Here is a 19320-nt window from a genome sequence, read left to right on the forward strand (position 1 = left end):
AAAGTTAAATGAATTTCCAGTTGTTGACATTAAGACCCACACCACGTCTTCACGAATTTAAAGCTTAAAATTTGCACATTAAATCACCAAAATAAATTGGCCATTAGACCATTAGACGCGTGAATGAAAATAAATTTGAAATTTCGGGGGAGTAATGACCAAAGTTTGAAAACAAAGTTAGGTTATAAAAACTTCAAATAAATTATTGTTTTTTTTTGTTTCTATAAATTTAAGAAAACATGATTTGTATTTTAATGTTCAAACTGAGAATTTGTCATTTAATAGTGAAAGCCACTTTCGCACATTAAGTATGCCACAATAATAAAAAGTACCTCGCAAGTCTTTAATAAAAGATCGAATCAAGAGAAAAGGATTGTTATCACTTACCTATCTTGCAAAACAACGACTTTCTCCTGGCCACTCCCAAGCCATTTGTCAATATGCTTGCACAATTCACAGATTCTTTCCAGAGTTATTACAGAAATGCACGTTTCGAGGTTGAAGAGCTGGTAGTTCTATAAAAAAAATATGAGTACTTAGAATATCATTAGAACTTTTGTTTTTAAATATACTTACATGACCATGTTTCTGTTCGAGCATAGGTATCACTTCTTTTTCATATTGATCGTGTTCATCGAAATAATTTCCATTTTGTGTGGGTAGAATGTAGGCCAGAATTCGTTCAGTAACATAGTGGAGTCGAAGGCCAGGAGTTGAAACTTTTTTCTGATGTTGACTTGGAGCCGGTAGAGTTTGAGTGGACCACTAAAACATAAAAATAAATATATTTTTAATTTTTCTGATTGCGAAAAATCTACCAAATGATTCAAAATATAATTCCTAATCTTCTGCATCAAAATTCACTTTGAATCTTTATTAAACAGGGTGTGTATAAATGAATGACGTTATACTTCTCAATAGCTCCCATAAACTTTTATCAAAACTTTTTTCGTACTCGTGTGAACAAAAAAATTAGTATGTTAACACCGATGTAATCTTTTGGTTAGTTAATATAAGCAAATGTCATTTTGCAAAAAGTTAATTTTCACTCTGATACAAACGCGCGCCGGAAGAGAAAAAGGTATAACCTCAAAATCCTATCCTATATTTTAAGCTGTGTTTTTCTAAAACTCAGTAAATACTTACTTGTGTAGTTTGTTCTTGTTTTGCGTTTCAAATACAAAATGAGTATCTACTGATTTGCAGAAAAAAACACGGCTTTTAATGAAATCTATGTTTTTGTTTAGTTGTATCTATGTGTTGCCTAATCAAATGTTGTCAAGGCAAAGGTTATCAAATTGATGTTAGGTATACATAACATATAGCTCACTCATTTTCCGTGGTATAATAATTATATTTATGATTCTTTGTACTAACAAAGAGACACTTATTAATGAAGACGAAAGTAATATTATACATACTTAGCTTTCAAGTAAAAAAAATATGTTCGTTATATTTTTACTTGCGATATTATGTATATTAATCATGTAACCATATACAATGAGACGTTCAGAATAATAAATGGGTCAAGTCCACTTCTCTATAGGTTGGATATTTTAAGGCCTTAAAAATTAAGGGTTTCGTTTTATATGGAATGAAATGAAGAAATTCTGGAGATATACAGCTATTGATCTATATAACATTTATTTCAAAAGATCCTTTAGTTTCTGAGAAGAAGCTTCTCAAAGTTCAAAAAAAATACACAAATTTCAAATGGACTAGACCCATTATTATTCTGAACGCCTCATATGTAAGTTGTCTAATTACGGCTCAATGTACAGATGTGTTACGTGTAGAAAATATATGTTCTTTTGCAGGATAAAATTTGTAATCGATTTAAGGATACATTTTAATAAGCCATAGGCTACGATAAAAACACGTTTGTTTTAAATTATTATAACCAAAATTTTAGGCGTGTGATAGCTGATTTTATTGTTTCTTTTTATTTTTGAAATTGTTTAGCAGGTGGCTGTTAGTAGCTTTTCACGGTAAGTTAAGCCAACGATAAGTGTTTCAATTTATTCTGATTTAACCAGTAATGAAAAGATACTTACTTACAGTGATAACCAGATGTACTGACCTGAAGTTCGCATTCACTTTAAATTTCGCGAAATGAATATTAATCAATCACTGAGTAGAATAATAATTTCTATAATCGTGACAAAATCACAAACCTACTCCTACATACATATGTACATACATATGCGAGTCGAAAATGTTATTTAACTTTTAAATTTATCTTATTTGTACGTATGACACAATTTTATGCTATGAAAAATATGTGCTGAAAATTGCAAAAAGTTTAAACTCAACATATACCATACATAACATGTTACATATATTTGAAGGATTATATTAATTACGATATAAGACTAAAACATTAATTTCAATACAAAAAAAAAAAAAACACTGAAAACTTAGCTTGCAGTTCTTGGTATTTTTGGGGGAGGTTTTTTGTGCATTCAAACTATGAGTCTTCCACGACTTAGTGGGGACATTTGGAAGTTAAGGTGAAATAACAATATAGTTTTTGGTTAAATAATTATGATATCATAACCGGTTTTTACAACAAAATGAATTACATCTTTAAGTTGGTAAATAATTTTTACTGAAAATATATTCAATATTCAAAAATAATTCCTCTATTTAAATCCATATGCTAGCAAAATAAATAAACCAATTAACAGAGCCACGAGTTTTCAATTTCTAAAAATATAACATTTTCTTTTATAAAAATTAATATAAATAACCTTGAACCATATATTTTCTTAATTTGCAATAAATTTTAACTCATGTTCCTAAATCGCATCACTTAATCTTACAAAAAAAAAATAAATACATATATGAAAAATATTATTATTTTTTGAAGGAACATACATTTTTGCTACAAATATCTTTGTGGCACATAATTTTGCACACTTTTTTTGCCAAACACAAAGGCACACATTTTAACATCACGAAGAGTCCTATAAATCTTCAATGAAAATTTATAAATAAACCAACCAATAAAATGATTCATCAACAAAACTTTCTACAGGAAAAATACTGCGTCACCATCATCAATTCGAAGCAAATCAGAACAAAGAATTGCCTGAATTGTTCGAGAGACTTGAGTACATGCATATATTTTGAATTTTTATTTTTTTAAAGTCAGCAGGAATGTAAAAGAAAATATTTTATGATTATATATTAAAATATTTTTAATGGATCTATTCAATATCTGGAAAATGATTTCTGAAAGTATGGATTTATTTTTAAACTACATTTTAATTTTGGTAACGCATCGCTATTGAAGTGGGCAATAAATAATCTTTTCACTTTTATTATACATATATAAAACACAAAAATGTAACATTTCCTTTAAGTCAATCTTACACATGTGGAAAGTTCTGGTTTAAATTGTATTAAATACTTAATTTTTTTGTTTGGGTTGCTAAACACGAATCTACAATATTTCATCTTAATTTCTTTTGCCAACTACGAATTATAATTCGATAATTATCGAAAAAGTTGTTTTTGACTTTTCACAGTGATTTATTTTTTTAAAGGCCAAAAATAATGGTATCTGGTTAAGGTGTGACTTTATAATAACGAAAACGTCTTCTTTCGCGCTGCTTTGAAAAGGTCAATTTTTCAAAAACTATCTATTATTAACGCAATATCTCAAAGAAATCAAAACATTTTTTTAATTATGTTTTTTGGATTAAAAAAATTATGTTGGTAGGTTGTAAGGTTGTAAAAATATCATTAAAAAAAATTCAATTGAAATATTACAAAAAATATTTATTACAAATACCTAAAAAAAATATAGATACATATAAAAATTTTATTGAAGCTAATGTTAGGCCAAATAGTCAAAATTGTAAGAATATTAAAAAAAATATTTAATGTACCTATTAATCCAGTCAAATAAGGGTTTAACCTCGGAATGAATGTTAGTAGAAATTTTTTTTGCTCAATATCTTCCTTTTGCCATTCTATAACATATCTCAAAAGTCTAGAAAAATCTCATGTCCGCTTGTCGCGATTTCAAGGTCAAATCGCGAAATGCAGATTTTCAAAATTAGCAAAAATAGGCTATGGTATTATATACACATATGATACATGATTTCAAGCTATTTTTTAATGCTGATTCCAAAAAATCAAAAATCAAGACAATCTGACGTCTCTGGAAAAAGTTATACCTGTTTTTCATCTGTCAACTCATATTATTATAACAGTTGCAAACTTACTGCCGACAAACCCTTAAAAGTTATGGTAGATGAACCAAATTTTGCATGAAGATTTTAGAATCCATCATTATTAAAAATCAAAACAATCCATTACAAAAAATATATATACCTACGAAATAATGGTATTTTTTTATGGAGCGGCAAATTTTAGGATATGCACTAAAGAAGATTCTTGTTCATCTAAGGAATAAGTGCTAATAGGCTAATTTTTTCATTTTTATCTTTGTTTGGATATTCTTTAACTTCCCTCAAAAATCTAAAAAAATCTCATGTCCGCAAGTCCTAATTTTCTTGGTTTGAAAATAAGGTGCATATTTTAAAAAATTAATAAGAAAAGTTTAAATTTGTATATGTATACCAACATAAGCGACATGATTTAAAGATATTTTTTAACACTTATTCCAACAAAACTCACAAACAAGTCAACCTGACCATCCCTGAAAAGTAATGCACCTTATTCATGTTGATCTGACACAAATATCTGAAGTGAAGTTTTTCAATCTTTTAAAATCTGCACCTTATTTTCAAACCAAGAAAATTAGGACTTGCGGACATGAGATTTTTTTTAGATTTTTGAGGGTAGTTAAAGAATATCCAAACAAAGATTAAAATGAAAAAAATAGCCTATTAGCACTTATTCCTAAGATGAACAAGAATCTTCTTTAGTGCATATCCTAAAATTTGCCGCTCCATAAAAAAATACCATTATTTCGTAGGTATATATATTTTTTGTAATGGATTGTTTTGATTTTTAATAATGATGGATTCTAAAATCTTCATGCAAAATTTGGTTCATCTACCATAACTTTTAAGGGTTTGTCGGCAGTAAGTTTGCAACTGTTATAATAATATGAGTTGACAGATGAAAAACAGGTATAACTTTTTCCAGAGACGTCAGATTGTCTTGATTTTTGATTTTTTGGAATCAGCATTAAAAAATAGCTTGAAATCATGTATCATATGTGTATATAATACCATAGCCTATTTTTGCTAATTTTGAAAATCTGCATTTCGCGATTTGACCTTGAAATCGCGACAAGCGGACATGAGATTTTTCTAGACTTTTGAGATATGTTATAGAATGGCAAAAGGAAGATATTGAGCAAAAAAAATTTCTACTAACATTCATTCCGAGATTTACCCCTTTTTTCTCCTTATTTTACTGTATTATATACATATTATTCAAAACCAACTTTACGATGATGAAGAAATCAAATAAAATGGTTTTCGTCGGTCTTAGAGTCTATTCGTCCAGCTATACACATTTCCGCTGCCTAAACGGCTGGTCGGATTTTCTTCAAATTTGGCACAGATGATTTTTAATGAATTTTGAAGGTTTATTTTTGTTTTTTTTTTTATATCTCATTCATTACAAAATTCTTTTTTTATTATTATTTGACATTAAAATTTGTGCGTCTTGCATTTCGAATCGAAAAGTTCCGAATGTAGTTCTAAAAATAACCAAACAAAAACGGTATGAGATTCGTTTAAGTTTAGCGTTAAGCCTTGAAGCCTAGAACGCTGCTGATGTGAAACGAAATTTTTCGTCGGTCTCCACGAGGACAACGAAATGCTTGCGAAATCTGGACCGAAAAATACTCAAAAATTGCAAAACATAAATAAAAAAAAGAAAACACGCATCGCAGAAAGACATGCAATGACAAAATGAACAACAAAAACAAACAAAAAAACTCAAAATGTCATAGAATGAATGTCCCCGGCAGTTGTTTGTGTGCGAAAAAGAAGTTTAGACTTTCAATTTCGTTGTGCCGAACAGCGTACTACAGAATGAAAAGTTGAACGAAATTTTTGGTTTACCATTTCGTCTCAGGCATTTTTGTATGGGATTTTTCGTTTCTTATCAGCAGCGTACTAGGCTTTAATTTTGACCAATTGAGGCTATCCACTCCTAAAAATAAAATGTACTGTACGAGTATACTTCGATTGAATAATTTGCCTTAAAACAACTGTTCATTGTTCATTGCTAGTCCAGAAAGTTAAAATAAAAATCGTTTTTACTTAATAACAGTTTTAACTTTTGAATTAAAAGTCTTATTAACCTCAGGCAAACGAATCGCAAAGTTTTTTTTAAAAAAATTGCATTTGAAAATATAATTTTTTTTAAATTTTGTTTTAAAATTGTATGGGAATTTAAAATACCTCTATTAAAATGGTAAAGACAAAAAAAATAATTTTGACGATATTTTGGAATTCGTCCGTTTTCAGGTATTAATCAGCGGCTTACAATATAAAAAACATTCAGTTGTATTTATTAGATTAAGCCCTGCTTTTTCAATCGTCAGATAGACTATCAGAAGAATAAATGTCACTTATAAAAAAAAACTTTTATTCCTAGGAATAAGCTCTAACTTAGGTTTATCTAACTATTCAAAAAATTAGCCCTAAGTGATATTTAATAATAATATTTAAATTGCCTTAGATAAGGTTGCTTACATTGCTTCTATAATTGGCTGGCCATTGATGATTAACAAATCGATAGTTGTTTCAAAAAATGCAACAGATCTAGCAAATTTAGTATGTACAAAATACTGTTATATTCTGTAAGCAAACAAAATTCACCAAATTTTATCAGACGAATGTATTGAACTGGAACATTGCAAAAAACTAAAAAGATTTGAGAAATTATATCCTTTTTTAACATTTTGCCGATGACGAATTTTATCAACAGAATTGACCTCCACACAGCAAGGCCACAGAAAGCTTCCCTATTTAAAACATATTTTATTCACTTCATCATATAAAAAAATAGAAGATATGGCTGCTTCTTTTATTTGCTGGTAAGCAGTGCCTTGCCCTTAAGATATTATTTTTGTTTACCTACCAGATTCAAATTCTTTTAAAAAGCTTTGAATATAATACTTATCCGGAGTTTGTTTCCATACAAAACTCTAAAAATAATCCTAATCCAGCATAGCGTTCGCTAAAAATATGACCACATCCCCAAAATATGTTAAAATAGTTTGTTTGAATACCAAAAATTTTGTTTACTTTTAATTTTCGTTCATGTTCTAAAACTTCAACATTTTGAAAATAATCTTACTCTAGAGATTTCAGTATCACATAAAAAATTCTTTTTTAATTTCTGAGTTCTTGGGGAGGGTCATAACCCCGTGACCCCCCCCCCCCCCTTGTATACGCCGTTGAATAAAACTGCATTTGCAAATATTTTTTCTTAAAAACTCACATAGCGGAAAAATGTCACATTTCGATTTTTTTTCAAACAGAAAAGTTTTGTGGGCTCTTTCCGTATTTATAAATTTTGCTTACAAGTAATGCATTAATTTTTTTATTTATAAGTACAATAAAGATAGTTCTTTAAATCTAAAAGATAACAAACATAAAAGTACTTTGAACTACAAAAGTAAATACGTGCGACCTTATCGTGCATTTTATTTTCATTTGAAACAAATTTTAATAATTTTAATTTTAATGCAAAAGATTTTTGATTGCAATTCCAATTTTTTTTTGCACTTCATATTTATTTTTATTTGTAATGGAAAGCAAATGCATTAAAAAGAAAAACATTTTTTACAACACTGGTAGGTACCTACATAAATAAAATCGTACATTATGTTCTATTTTATTTTTCCTTTTTTCAAAAATCCTTTTTTTCTAATTTGTTCAAAAGTATGAATGAAAAAATTTATTTAGAGCACTTTTTTTTAATTTTAAATTCATTTAAAAATTAATTTTGTTTCCTTAAAACACTAATTTTGTTTTTTTTTTTTAAATATTTATTTAAAAGGAATAACCTCGAAAACTGGTAAAAAGTGGCATTTTCGATTTTCTAACGGGAATATCACAAAAACGTGATGTGACAGAATTTTTCTGACTTCAGATTCGAGCTCAGCACACAAAACCTATAGAAAAGAATATCTTGGTGTCCGTAACAAAAACCTTCAATATTCAATATTCAACTGTATTCTACATTAAGCCATTGCATTTGAAATTCTTTCTATAAGCTTAAAAATGGTACCGATAATACATCAATAAGGCTATCACTTTCCGCGCAAACCTAATAAATTCTTTGAAGAAATGAACCAGAAAAAAAAAACAAATACTCACGGGTTGTGTCTCCAATTTCGGTAGTATTTGCTGGTTAGAATCAACTCTGTCCTCATTTGGTTTCTGAAATAAAAAAAAAAAGAAATTATGAAAATGAACTTAGCAAAATTGTTGTAAATTAACGAACGTATTTTAAAAGTAAACAATAAAAAAGGCCCACCCTAGCTGTAGCACGATCTAGATAAAACCCCGCATAAAACAATGTAAACGCAATCCGGTACAAAAAGGTTGTTATCGAGCATCGTGGCTCGTCAGGATTGTCATATAAATTGTCGTCATACATTTTTATTTTGTTAGATTATTTTTTCTTTTTCTGTTTAACAATCAAGATGCAACGACAAAGGATAGAAACAAACACATACAGCTAAACACTCTAACAGACAGTTTGAATATTAAAACGAGTTGAAAAGTATATTGTAGTACTTCACCCACTACTATTTGTATCCGAATTTAATTTTCAAAGCCCACTTGGAAGCGTTTGAATACTGTAAACACTTCTGCGGTTAAATTGTTAACAATTATTATGTTCGCTTTGTTCTCACGAAAGGCGAAATGATTCCTGGCGTTAGGTTTGTTTGAAAATTTGAAAAGCACGTAGGTTGATCTCATACAGAGAGAAAGTGAAATACTGCAATGAACTTGCATGCAGAAAATGTTTTTGTCATCATAGGCAGGAGATAATTTGTACTACACTTTAAAAAAGTGATAAACAGTACTGTTAAAGAAATGTCGGTCAAACCTTTATTAAAAGAATTTGTATATATATTAGCTACAGAGGTGGCGCTAGACCAAAATGAGGCGTGTGCTAGAGTAAATTTTCGGGGCCCCTAAGAAAATGATTTTGGACTATTATTTTGAAAAAAGTATCAAATCTTCCGTCCAAGTTCAAGTTCAAAATTCTAATACCAAACTTAAGACAAAACGTTTCATTTCAATGTAAGCCCTGTTCCGGGTTGGGGTCAAAATTCTGACGGGGTCAAAATTCTTTTTTCAAAATTCTGCTTTACAAAATTCTGCTTTTCAAACTTTTTTTTTCAAAATTCTGCTTTTCAAAATTCAGATTTTCATAATTCTGTTTTACTAAATTCAGCAAAAAATTAAAAAATGGTTTGGAAAATGTTTAAAAGCGCGCGCTTTTAAACATTTTCCAAACCATTTTTTAATTTTTTGCTGAATTTAGTAAAATTATCTCTTCGCTGATTTTTTGATTACTTACTCACTTTGTCAGTTTTTTTTATGTTCATTGTTTGTTAGATAAATCACATTGTTTGTTTGATAAATCAATAAATTAAAAAATATTAAAAAATTTCGAAAAATAATTAGAAATTTATTAATTTATCAAATAAAAGTATATGTTCGAAAAATTTATTAAGAAAGGAATATTTTCTATCTTTCTTTTTAGTTTCTAATAGTTTTTAACGGTTTATAGATGTGAATTGTAAGAAAGTCAGTCTATGCATTATAACAAATATTTGGGACAGTTAGACAATAAACAGTAAGGAAAGTAGTAAAGTTGAATTACTTTAATGGATTAATGAGATGTTAGCGCATATTATGCTATGAAAAAACAAACAGAATTAGCAGAATTTTTTTGTTAAAAAAATATGCTGGCAGAATTTTGAAAAGCAGAATTTTAAAAAGCAGAATTTTGAAAGGCAGAATAGAAAAAAAGCAGAATTTTGAAAAGCAGAATTTTCGTAAAAAAAGCAGAATTTTAAAAAACAGAATTTTGACCCGATCCCCCCTGTTCCTTTGGGAAGTGGCAAAGTACTACTAGTAGTTTACTAGCGATTTCCAAGACAGTAGATGATAGTACTAGATTAACCAAAACATCTACTATTAGAAGACTACCACTTCCAATGGAACAGAGCTGTAGATGAAAAACAAAATGCACGACTCGATCTCACGAACTTTTTCTTAAGTTTCAGATTGCTTTAATTTTAAAACTTTTTATATATAAATAAGATTTTTTGTTAAACGTACATATCAAAAAAAATTAATTCGTCCTTCAAATGAAACAAAATAACAACATCTAGAATGAATTTCAGCAATTTGATTTCTTTTATTAGGGCGCGTTTTTAGAAAAAATCAAAATCGTTAGAAATCGCCATAAACATTTTTCGGAAAAAAAACTATTTTAAGTAAAATTGATATGAAATTTTGTAGAAATTTTTTATCTACATTCCAAATTTCAGAAAAATTAAATGCAAAATTTTCTAAAATTTGACTATTCAAATAAAAAATAAAAATCAAACTTTCTTCATCAAAATATAGAAACTAACAAAAACTAACACTTGATTGCTTTTTTTTCATAAAATTGTTAAAGTCATTTTTGTGTAAATTGTACTTTTCTAAAATTGGTATAATACAATATAGCTATTTATTTTAATGTAGAAATTCTTGTTTTCGTCAGTTTCTCGGTTTCTTTCTTAGAATATAAAAATATCAATTGAATTACCAATTGGAAAAAGGGAATAAATCCATCTCATCTTATTGTTGGCAAAACGCAAATAACTGCACAACTACTTTTTTTGATAGTTCTAAGAATGTGGTTAGGCTAGTCTCACGTTAGTCTTAAAATTTGAAAATTTACACTTTTCAAACAACCTGTAATATAGCTGAGTGCCATTGCTATATTAAAATAAAAAATTAAAATGTATCAGTAGGAAGAAGGAAATAAGGCCGGGATTTGTTTCTTTCTTTAAACTATTATTTTTTAAATCACTTGTATATATGATTTCTATTAGAAAATCGTTTTTTTTTTCTTTCTTTTGTATGGATTTGGTGGATTGTAAATCCGTCCGTATTTTGAAACATCAATGAATCCGCAAAATGTGTTCGAATACGGAATTTCGAACAGCGAAAATTCGAAAATTCCACTGAATAAAATGGTCCTTTTTAATCATTAAATTGGCGGCGGAAAACAGAAATGTTCTTAAGTCCTAAGTACCTAAGTAACAAAGTGTTTAAATTGGTAGAAAGTGTGAAAAATCAGTTTATATAAATTGCGAGCATAAGCAAGCAAAGAATTATTTTTAAGGGAAATAAAGTTTACCCATTCTTAAACCTTTACAAAAAATTATTTCATACAATTTTAAATACATATACAAAATTGAAAAATAGAAAAAAGAAAAAAAAAACTGTTTTATCACTGAGATTTTGTAACAAAAAATGTATTCATTTCATTGAGTTTTAAATTTAATTGGGAATTTTAAAAGCAAAATATTACATAATCCAAGTTGCTTGGCAAACTAATTATCTGCTTCACTTGAGAAAAAAAAAAAACAAACAATAATCTTAAATTGTTTAATTTATTTTTTCTTTCCTACTTTTGCAAAAAGTGGCCAATGTATGCAATGTATGCTTCGACTCATCTCAATGCAATTATGGAAATCGAGTGGATACAAGCCAATTTCAATTATTTGATTGTTTTTAATAAAGAGTACAGACATGGTTTTTCGGATTTTATTATTTCTGAGACATATTCATTTAGCGCATGCGGGGCCCCTCTAAGCGCGGGGCCGTGTGCGGGGGCACACTCCGCACACCCTTTCCGACGCCTCTGATTCGCTAGAAAGGTATATTATATTTCTAACTGTTGGTATTTATTAAAATAAATTAAACTCAAAACCATCGTGCTTCTTTCGTATTCGACGCTATTCAAAATCGGTTTTAGGGGTGTCATACACTGAGTAATGTGGTCAACGTTGATTATATGTTGAAAAAACTCACATCTTTAAGTTAAAATTGTAAACAACTTAAACAAATTTTTGAATTATTGTCGGATTTCAGATTTAGTTGCATTGTATCAAAATAATTTGATTTTAAAGTTGTTTCTTTTCCTCAGTGTTAAATAGTTGGGCCTTAACTCATTCATAGGTCGTCTTCACACTAGTTATCTGCTGGTAATTTCCCAACTTTTGAGTCCGAAAAATGTTGCTGCTTTTGAATTTGGTTTCGCCAAAAGTTGTTCGACATTTTTTTGTTTTTATTCCAGATTCGTATCAGAATATTGCGTGCTATATGATTGGACTGTTGTTATTATATTTCATTTAAACATTTCAATAACAACCGAACAATATTTTGCGTGATGGTGTTATCAATACAAAGGCTTCCTTCCCTTAAATTTCTTCTTTCATGAAGCATTCCTATAAAAGACACGAAAGTTTCTATAGTACATGGTCTTGGGATAGGGACGACATCTATTTTTGGACCTGGAATTCGAGGTCCATATTTCGTGGAGCATCTTGCATTTGCTCGATTATCCGGGCCAATGCGTTTTTTATTTATTTTTGAACCACATCCACATTAAGTAATAGCCCTTGGACAGTTCTTCAAATACAAAGATCATCAGAGCCGTTTGCAATTTTTTTAAGTTTTTCGAAAGCATTCTAAGCCTTCCAAACGTTAGGCGGCAGGATTGTGTTTTTATTCATTTAGCAGCTTCTAATATTTCTAGTAAATACATCTACTGCATTCTGTTCTCCTATTTTGTGAAAAAGACTACACTCTATGTTTCGAATATATTTTGTCTATCTTTTGAGCATCATAAGTCGAAGTAATTTTAAAAAGAATAATAAGAAGGACCATTTAAGATTTAATGCTTTAATTTTTGATAGTCAAACTAAAAAAAAAAAAACGAATTTTGCGAACTTTGCCCACCACTATTATGTAGTAAATAAGAACAAAGAACCCTTGATATACATACTCATAATAAAAACTAAAAAAAATAGGTTTGTTCAAACATTTATATCTTTTCATGTAAAATAAACATATTGAAAAAGAAATTGGGAGGGGGGGGGGGGGGGGGGGAGATTAATGAAGCTAGGGAGAGTAATGAGGCCGCGAGGCGCAATACAACAAATTAAAATTGTATTCATAAATTTCAAGTAACAATGACATGCAGCGACAATACATTTTCTGCATATCATTTGTTTCATGTACTCTCAATGTTCATCCAATTTGACTGTTTCACAGGTTATTGTAAATTTTAAAGTTGTAGAAATGCTTAATATTTTGAAAAAACGTCAGCCCCAGTTGCCTATTCTCAATTTGCTCCCCAATTTGAACGAACAGGTTTGAACAAACATTTTCACACAGCACTGTGCAACATGAACACTTCATTTTTGGCATAAATAAATAGAGTAAACTCCGTATAAGTTCGAATAAAAAATGTGTTCTCCTCATGGCCTTTTTGGCACTTGAAATTGGAATTCGAATTTAAAGCGCCTATAGTTCCTCTCTATACAAGTGAATGTTGGAGTGTTGATTAAGGGTGTGTTTTCTATTTGAGGTTTGACATTATTGGCGTATGAGTTGGTAGGTATATAAGTAAACTGGAGATGTTGTGACGGTAAGTTTTATGCTACAATGTATGCGGATACTCATATATTCACCGATGGTCAAGGTTAGAACGTGACCTAGATTCTAAAAGGACATACATCGGAGACAAGAAAATTATGTGATTTACAAAATATCTTCTCATCTAAGGTGAAACAAAACTTAAATATTTAAGTAGAACATAAAATCATATTCCCTAATTTTTCCTCTGCGTAAACTGTCACATAAGGTTTCATGTAGATTGTAGAACTTAAACCCTTAAGTTTCGTTTCAGCAAACAGCTCTTAATAAATAAATGATATCTTTTAAAAGTTAACAACCGAAATTTTTAACAATGAAAGACAAAATGCGGCAGTATGTTAATCATTTTTACCTAATCTGTAGGGAAAGTATTAGTTTCGTGTGAAAAAATAAAATGCACGACTGGGTCACACGAACTTGCTCTTACGCCCATTTGCTCATACTAGTCATAAATTCTAATCTTAGCTAGGTCGAACATAGTTCTTTAGTTCAACTTAGTTTATTCTACGTTTCTAAAAAATATTTATGTTGAACCTAGCAATGATATACTTTCATGATATAAATAGCTGAGAACTTCAAATTTAATTGTCACATCGAAAAAAATGTCAATTAATTATAAATCAGTTTTTGAGCAATTTAGCAGTTAGAATACAACTATTTTTTTATATTTTAACATTTGTGGCATTTTATTGCAAGAAAAAAGTTTAAAATGGAGAAAGTGACCAAAAATATGTGATAAATATGATTCTAAAAAATGTGTCCATGTGAATGTATTTGATCTGTAAATGTGTTTGTGTGTCAAAATATGTTTTGAAAATATAAAAAAAAAAAAAAATGATGAACAGTGCTTAAAAAATTTGTGCAGGAAATTAAACCATTTTCTGATGATAAGGGGGTATGAAAATAAGTTAATCATAACACTGTGCAAGTTTTTTGAAAAAAATTTTTGAGACAGGTGCGCGAAATTTCGCCCTATTTCGGACCTGAGAAATCGATTGGCATCATTAGTTTTTCGATTTATCGGTACGACTTCGAACAAAATTTTTTTTGAAAGATTTTCAATTAGGTATTTGGAGAATTTTCCACTTTTTTTAGTCATTTTTCAACCAAAAACAATATTTATATTGCTAATAATTCTGCTCAAACGTTATTTGCTATTAGTAGAAAGACATTATAAACAATTTTGAACAATTTATTTGAAAATTTAGTAATTTTTTTTGAAAAAATTTAAAAAAATCGAAATTTTTTACACTGTTTATCGTTTTTTCGCTGGTTTGTTCTCTTTTGCACAAATACATTGCATGTTTTCCATTAAAAATTAATTTAACTGTTAATTTAGTGTTGGTTAAACTTCGACAGTCTATCGATAGCATCGATAACAAAAAAATATCGAGTATATCGATACTTCACAAAACTATCGATAGTTTCAATACTTCCAAATTATTTAACCACAAGGCTACCGATATTATCGATAGTTTTTTTTCTCAAAACTATCGATACAATCGATAATGGAAACTATCGATATCTACCAAACACTATGTTAATTCGTTGTTTATATCCAATGTCAAACGAAAACTTAACTTGTAGTTCAAATTGTGTTTAATTAATTTCAAAGCTATCGATAATATCGGTAGCCTTGTGGTTAAATAATTTGGAAGTATTGAAACTATCGATAGTTTTGTGAAGTATCGATATACTCGATATTTTTTTGTTATCGATGCTATCGATAGACTGTCGAAGTTTAACCAACACTAAATTAACAGTTAAATTAATTTTTAATGGAAAACATGCAATTTATTTGTGCAAAAGAGCACAAACCAGCGAAAAACGATAAACAGTGTATTTTTATTTCGATTTTTTTAAATTTTTTCAAAAAAAATCACTAAATTTTCAAATAAATTGTTCAAAATTGTTTATAATGTCTTTCTACTAATAGCAAAAACGTTTGAGCAGAATTATTAGCAATATAAATATTGTTTTTGGTTGAAAAATGACTAAAAAAAGTGGAAAATTCTCAAAATAATTGAAAATCTTTCAAAAAAAATTTTGTTCAAAGTCGTACCGATAAATCGAAAAACTAATGATGCCAATGGATTTCTCGGGTCCGAAATAGGGTGAAACATTTATTCGCGCGCCTGTCAAGAATTTCGACTTGCACAGTGTAATTAGACTAATAAATTGCTCTTAATTTTGCAACCAAGATCATTTTTAAAGGGGTATTACTTTTTTTCAATTAATAGTTCTTAAGTGTAACATAAAATCCTTAAGTTCTACTATTTCTAAACTTAGAGGAATTTATGACACAATTTGAAGTTCTTGCAAACCGCTATTTAGAACCTAAGGGTTTATGTTTAACAAAAATATTTAAGACTCGTTTCAGCAAATGGGCCTTAGAGTTCAAGTTGCTTAAATTTTTAAGACTTTTTATAGGGGAAGTGGGGGCAAGACCGCCTATGGGGGCAAGACGGTTTTCGTACTATGTTGTATGAAAAAAATTAAAATTGGCAACACTTGCAATATAAAATAGGTGCTCTTTGGTACGATCGATCACGTCTGTAAGTTTTAGCAATTTCGGTTAAGACCCCGAAGTGTTACGGTAAATTTTGTGATTTAACATCAAATTGTTATCGTTCATGTGAAAAGTCAGTTGTATTTTTGACCCTGAAATAATTAAAATTTTTAACTTTTCCTTTTTTACTTGCGATATAGGTACTATATATCAAGTTATGCATTCGTACAAAAAAAAAAAGTTGAGATAACATTTTTCCATGACATTACGATGGTAGACAATGCCAAAAAAGTGGGTCCCGGAAGTCCGTCTGTCTGTCTGTCTGTCTGTATAAGGACCTACAGCCTAAACGGATGGACCGATTAATGTCAAACTTGGTATGTAGCGTTATTTGGCGACTCTCCAGAGGGGTTTTTGGAATTAATTTTTTTGGACCAAAAATAACGGTACTTGTCATATACCGATTTTAGTAAAATTGAAATATCTCGAAAACGGCTCCAACGATTTTGTTTAAAAAATTCAAATGTTAGTTTCAAGCTAAGGTCTATATTTCAATGAAAAAATTTTTTTTCGAAAATCATTATTAACGGTACCTGCCATAGAACCGTTTTTTTTAAATTCGAATATCTCTGAAACTTCTTATTCGATTTCAACGAAACTTTTTGTGAAGAAGCATTTATATAATTTAAATATAAACCAACAATTAAATTTCAAAAAAAAGAACTTTTGGATTTTTAAAAAAATTTTGAAAATTTTTGTTTGAAAAATCAAATTTTCGAAAACGGGACATTGAATTTTTTTGAAATTTTGTTTTTAGATGTTGATTACTGATTTCTACAAAATGGCATACCAATATTATTTTCAAACTTTTTTTCCAAAAAATTATTTATAAAAAATTGTTTTTTTAAAAAACGGCTCTAACGATTTTGAAAATTTTTTTTCTAAAAATACACGTTAATATATCAATCAAAACTGCATACTTGTTTTGGAGGGCAATTCAATTTAAGATTTTATTTTATTTTTTTTTTTAAACGAATTTTTTTTTTTTTCAAATTTCTATATAAAAAGTCTTAAAAATGTAAGCAACTTTAACTCCAAGAGCAAGTTCGTGGACCCAGTCGTGCATTTTATTTTATATAGAAACTGAATATTTAAAAGTATTTTCTGCGAAAGAAGGAGTCATAAAGATAAATTAAAAAAAAAAATAATACAGAATATCAAATATTATAGGCTCCCGGAAATTACGCTATAGGAAATTACGCCAGATTTTTTTTTTGGAAAAAACGCCAGAATATTTCTTTTGGTCAAAATTGGAAAAAACATCAGAAAATAGTTTGCAAAAAAAAAGGCAGAAATATTGGAAATTGTGCCAGACAGCTATGGAAAAAGAGTCGGAAAATGAAATGGAAATTAGGCCTGAAAATAATACATTCTGGCTTAATTTCCACATTTCGTTTTGGAAAAAGAGCCTGAAAATTAATAAATTCTGTTTTATTTTCCATTTTCATTTTGGAATAAAGGCCAGAAAATTCTAACAAAAAACTGAAAAAAATAAGTAAAAATAAAACTAGCTGTAATCTGAAGTGAGCGATTGTGTTAAATTATTGTCTCAAAATGCAGTATAGACAAATGTTTTTTATAATTTTGTCTTATTTTTAAACCAACCATACAAAAATTAACATTTTGTTACAAAAACTGTAACTTTAAAGTATGAAAGTAATTAAAATAATCAAGCATACGAAAATTAATTATCGATGTTACGAAAACTAAATTTAATTATTTTAGTATTTTTTTTCTGGCTCTTTTTCAAAAACAAAAAAGGAAAAAACGCCCGATGGTCTCTGGCTTTTTTTCCAATTTTTTTTGTCTGGCTTTTTTTCCATTTTATGAAATGGAAAAAGCACCAGACATTTTTTTTTGGAAAAAATGCCAGAAATACTGGAAATATTCCCAGAAAAATTTTGCACTTTTTGCCTAGGAAAAAAAGCCAGATTTTGTATGAAAAATTTTTTGGCTTTTTTTCCAAAAAAAAATCTGGGGTAATTTCCTATGGCGTAATTTCCGGGAGCCATATTATATGACTGAGGCAAGACCGCCCATGGGAGAAATTGGAAGCTCTGGTAGCTTAAACAAAGTGAAAAAAGAAGTTCACCGTTAAATCTTCCAAAAAGCTAAGCAACAGGCGCCAAACAATACTGTAATTGATGGTGAAGAGGACTTTGAAGATTGTATTTGTACCTTCTATCTGCAACTGTTTTCTTGATCCAATCCAAAGTATTGTTGTATTAAGTGCAAAATGTGTACCAAATGGTACCAAAAAGCTTGTGCTGGAGTGAGAACTGATGGAAATATAGCATAATTGTTTAATTATTACAAGTAGGCTGTATTTAAAATAATAGAAACGGTCTTTCTACCAAATAAATTTGATAGGGCGGTCTTACCCCCATGGGGGCAAGACGGTTTTTTGTTTGATGTTTTTTCAAAACGTATTATCTTTTGTTCAGTATTTTTTTTATTTTTTTTTATAATAATGAGAGTTTCTGCAAAAAACATTAAATTTAATGAATAAAAACTTTATTCTATTTTAAAGATGTTTTTTATTAGTTTTTAAGACAGTCAAACACTAAGTGGGCGGTCTTGCCCCCACTTCCCCTATATAAATTTTGGGAAATGTCAGGTACAAAAAAAAAAATAAAATTTAAAAAAAAAACATAAAATTCGTTAAAAAAAAAACTAAACTAAACCTGAAATCAAATTGCCCTCCAAAACAAGTATGCAGTTTTCTTTGATATATTAAGGTGCATTTTTAGAAAAAAAATTCCATAATCGTTAGAGCCCTTTTTTAAAAAACTAATTTTTTATAAATAATCTTTTGGAAAAAACTTTTAAAATAAAATTGGTATGCCATTTTGTAGAAATAACTTATCAACATCTAAAAACAAAATTCCAAAAAATCCAATGTCCCGTTTTCGAAAATTTGATTTTTCAAAAAAATATTTTTCAAAATTTGTTTAAAAATCCTAAAAAATTATTTTTTTTCGAAATTTTATATTTGGCTTATATTAAAATTATATAAATGCTTTTTTACAAAAAATTCTTTGAAATGAATAAGCAGTTTCGGAGCAAATCGTA

The 19320-nt window shown here is 28.8% G+C and overlaps 1 protein-coding gene across 16 annotated transcripts in view; it reads right to left on the bottom strand.

The window, feature by feature from the left end:
* The window catches only part of LOC129910267 (uncharacterized), a 204531-nt gene that overhangs the window by 64438 nt on the left and 120773 nt on the right, over window positions 1–19320 (bottom strand). For all 16 annotated transcript variants that reach the window (XM_055987573.1, XM_055987571.1, XM_055987579.1 and 13 more), the window contains 3 exons: window positions 8319–8381; window positions 577–765; window positions 388–515 (listed from right to left, as the gene is read on the bottom strand). In XM_055987573.1, coding sequence (XP_055843548.1) covers window positions 388–515; window positions 577–765; window positions 8319–8381 — 380 coding nt within the window. The remainder of the gene's footprint in view (window positions 1–387; window positions 516–576; window positions 766–8318; window positions 8382–19320) is intronic.

The sequence above is a fragment of the Episyrphus balteatus genome, chromosome 2, assembly GCF_945859705.1.
Source record: "Episyrphus balteatus chromosome 2, idEpiBalt1.1, whole genome shotgun sequence".
NCBI classification, from domain to species: domain Eukaryota; kingdom Metazoa; phylum Arthropoda; class Insecta; order Diptera; family Syrphidae; genus Episyrphus; species Episyrphus balteatus.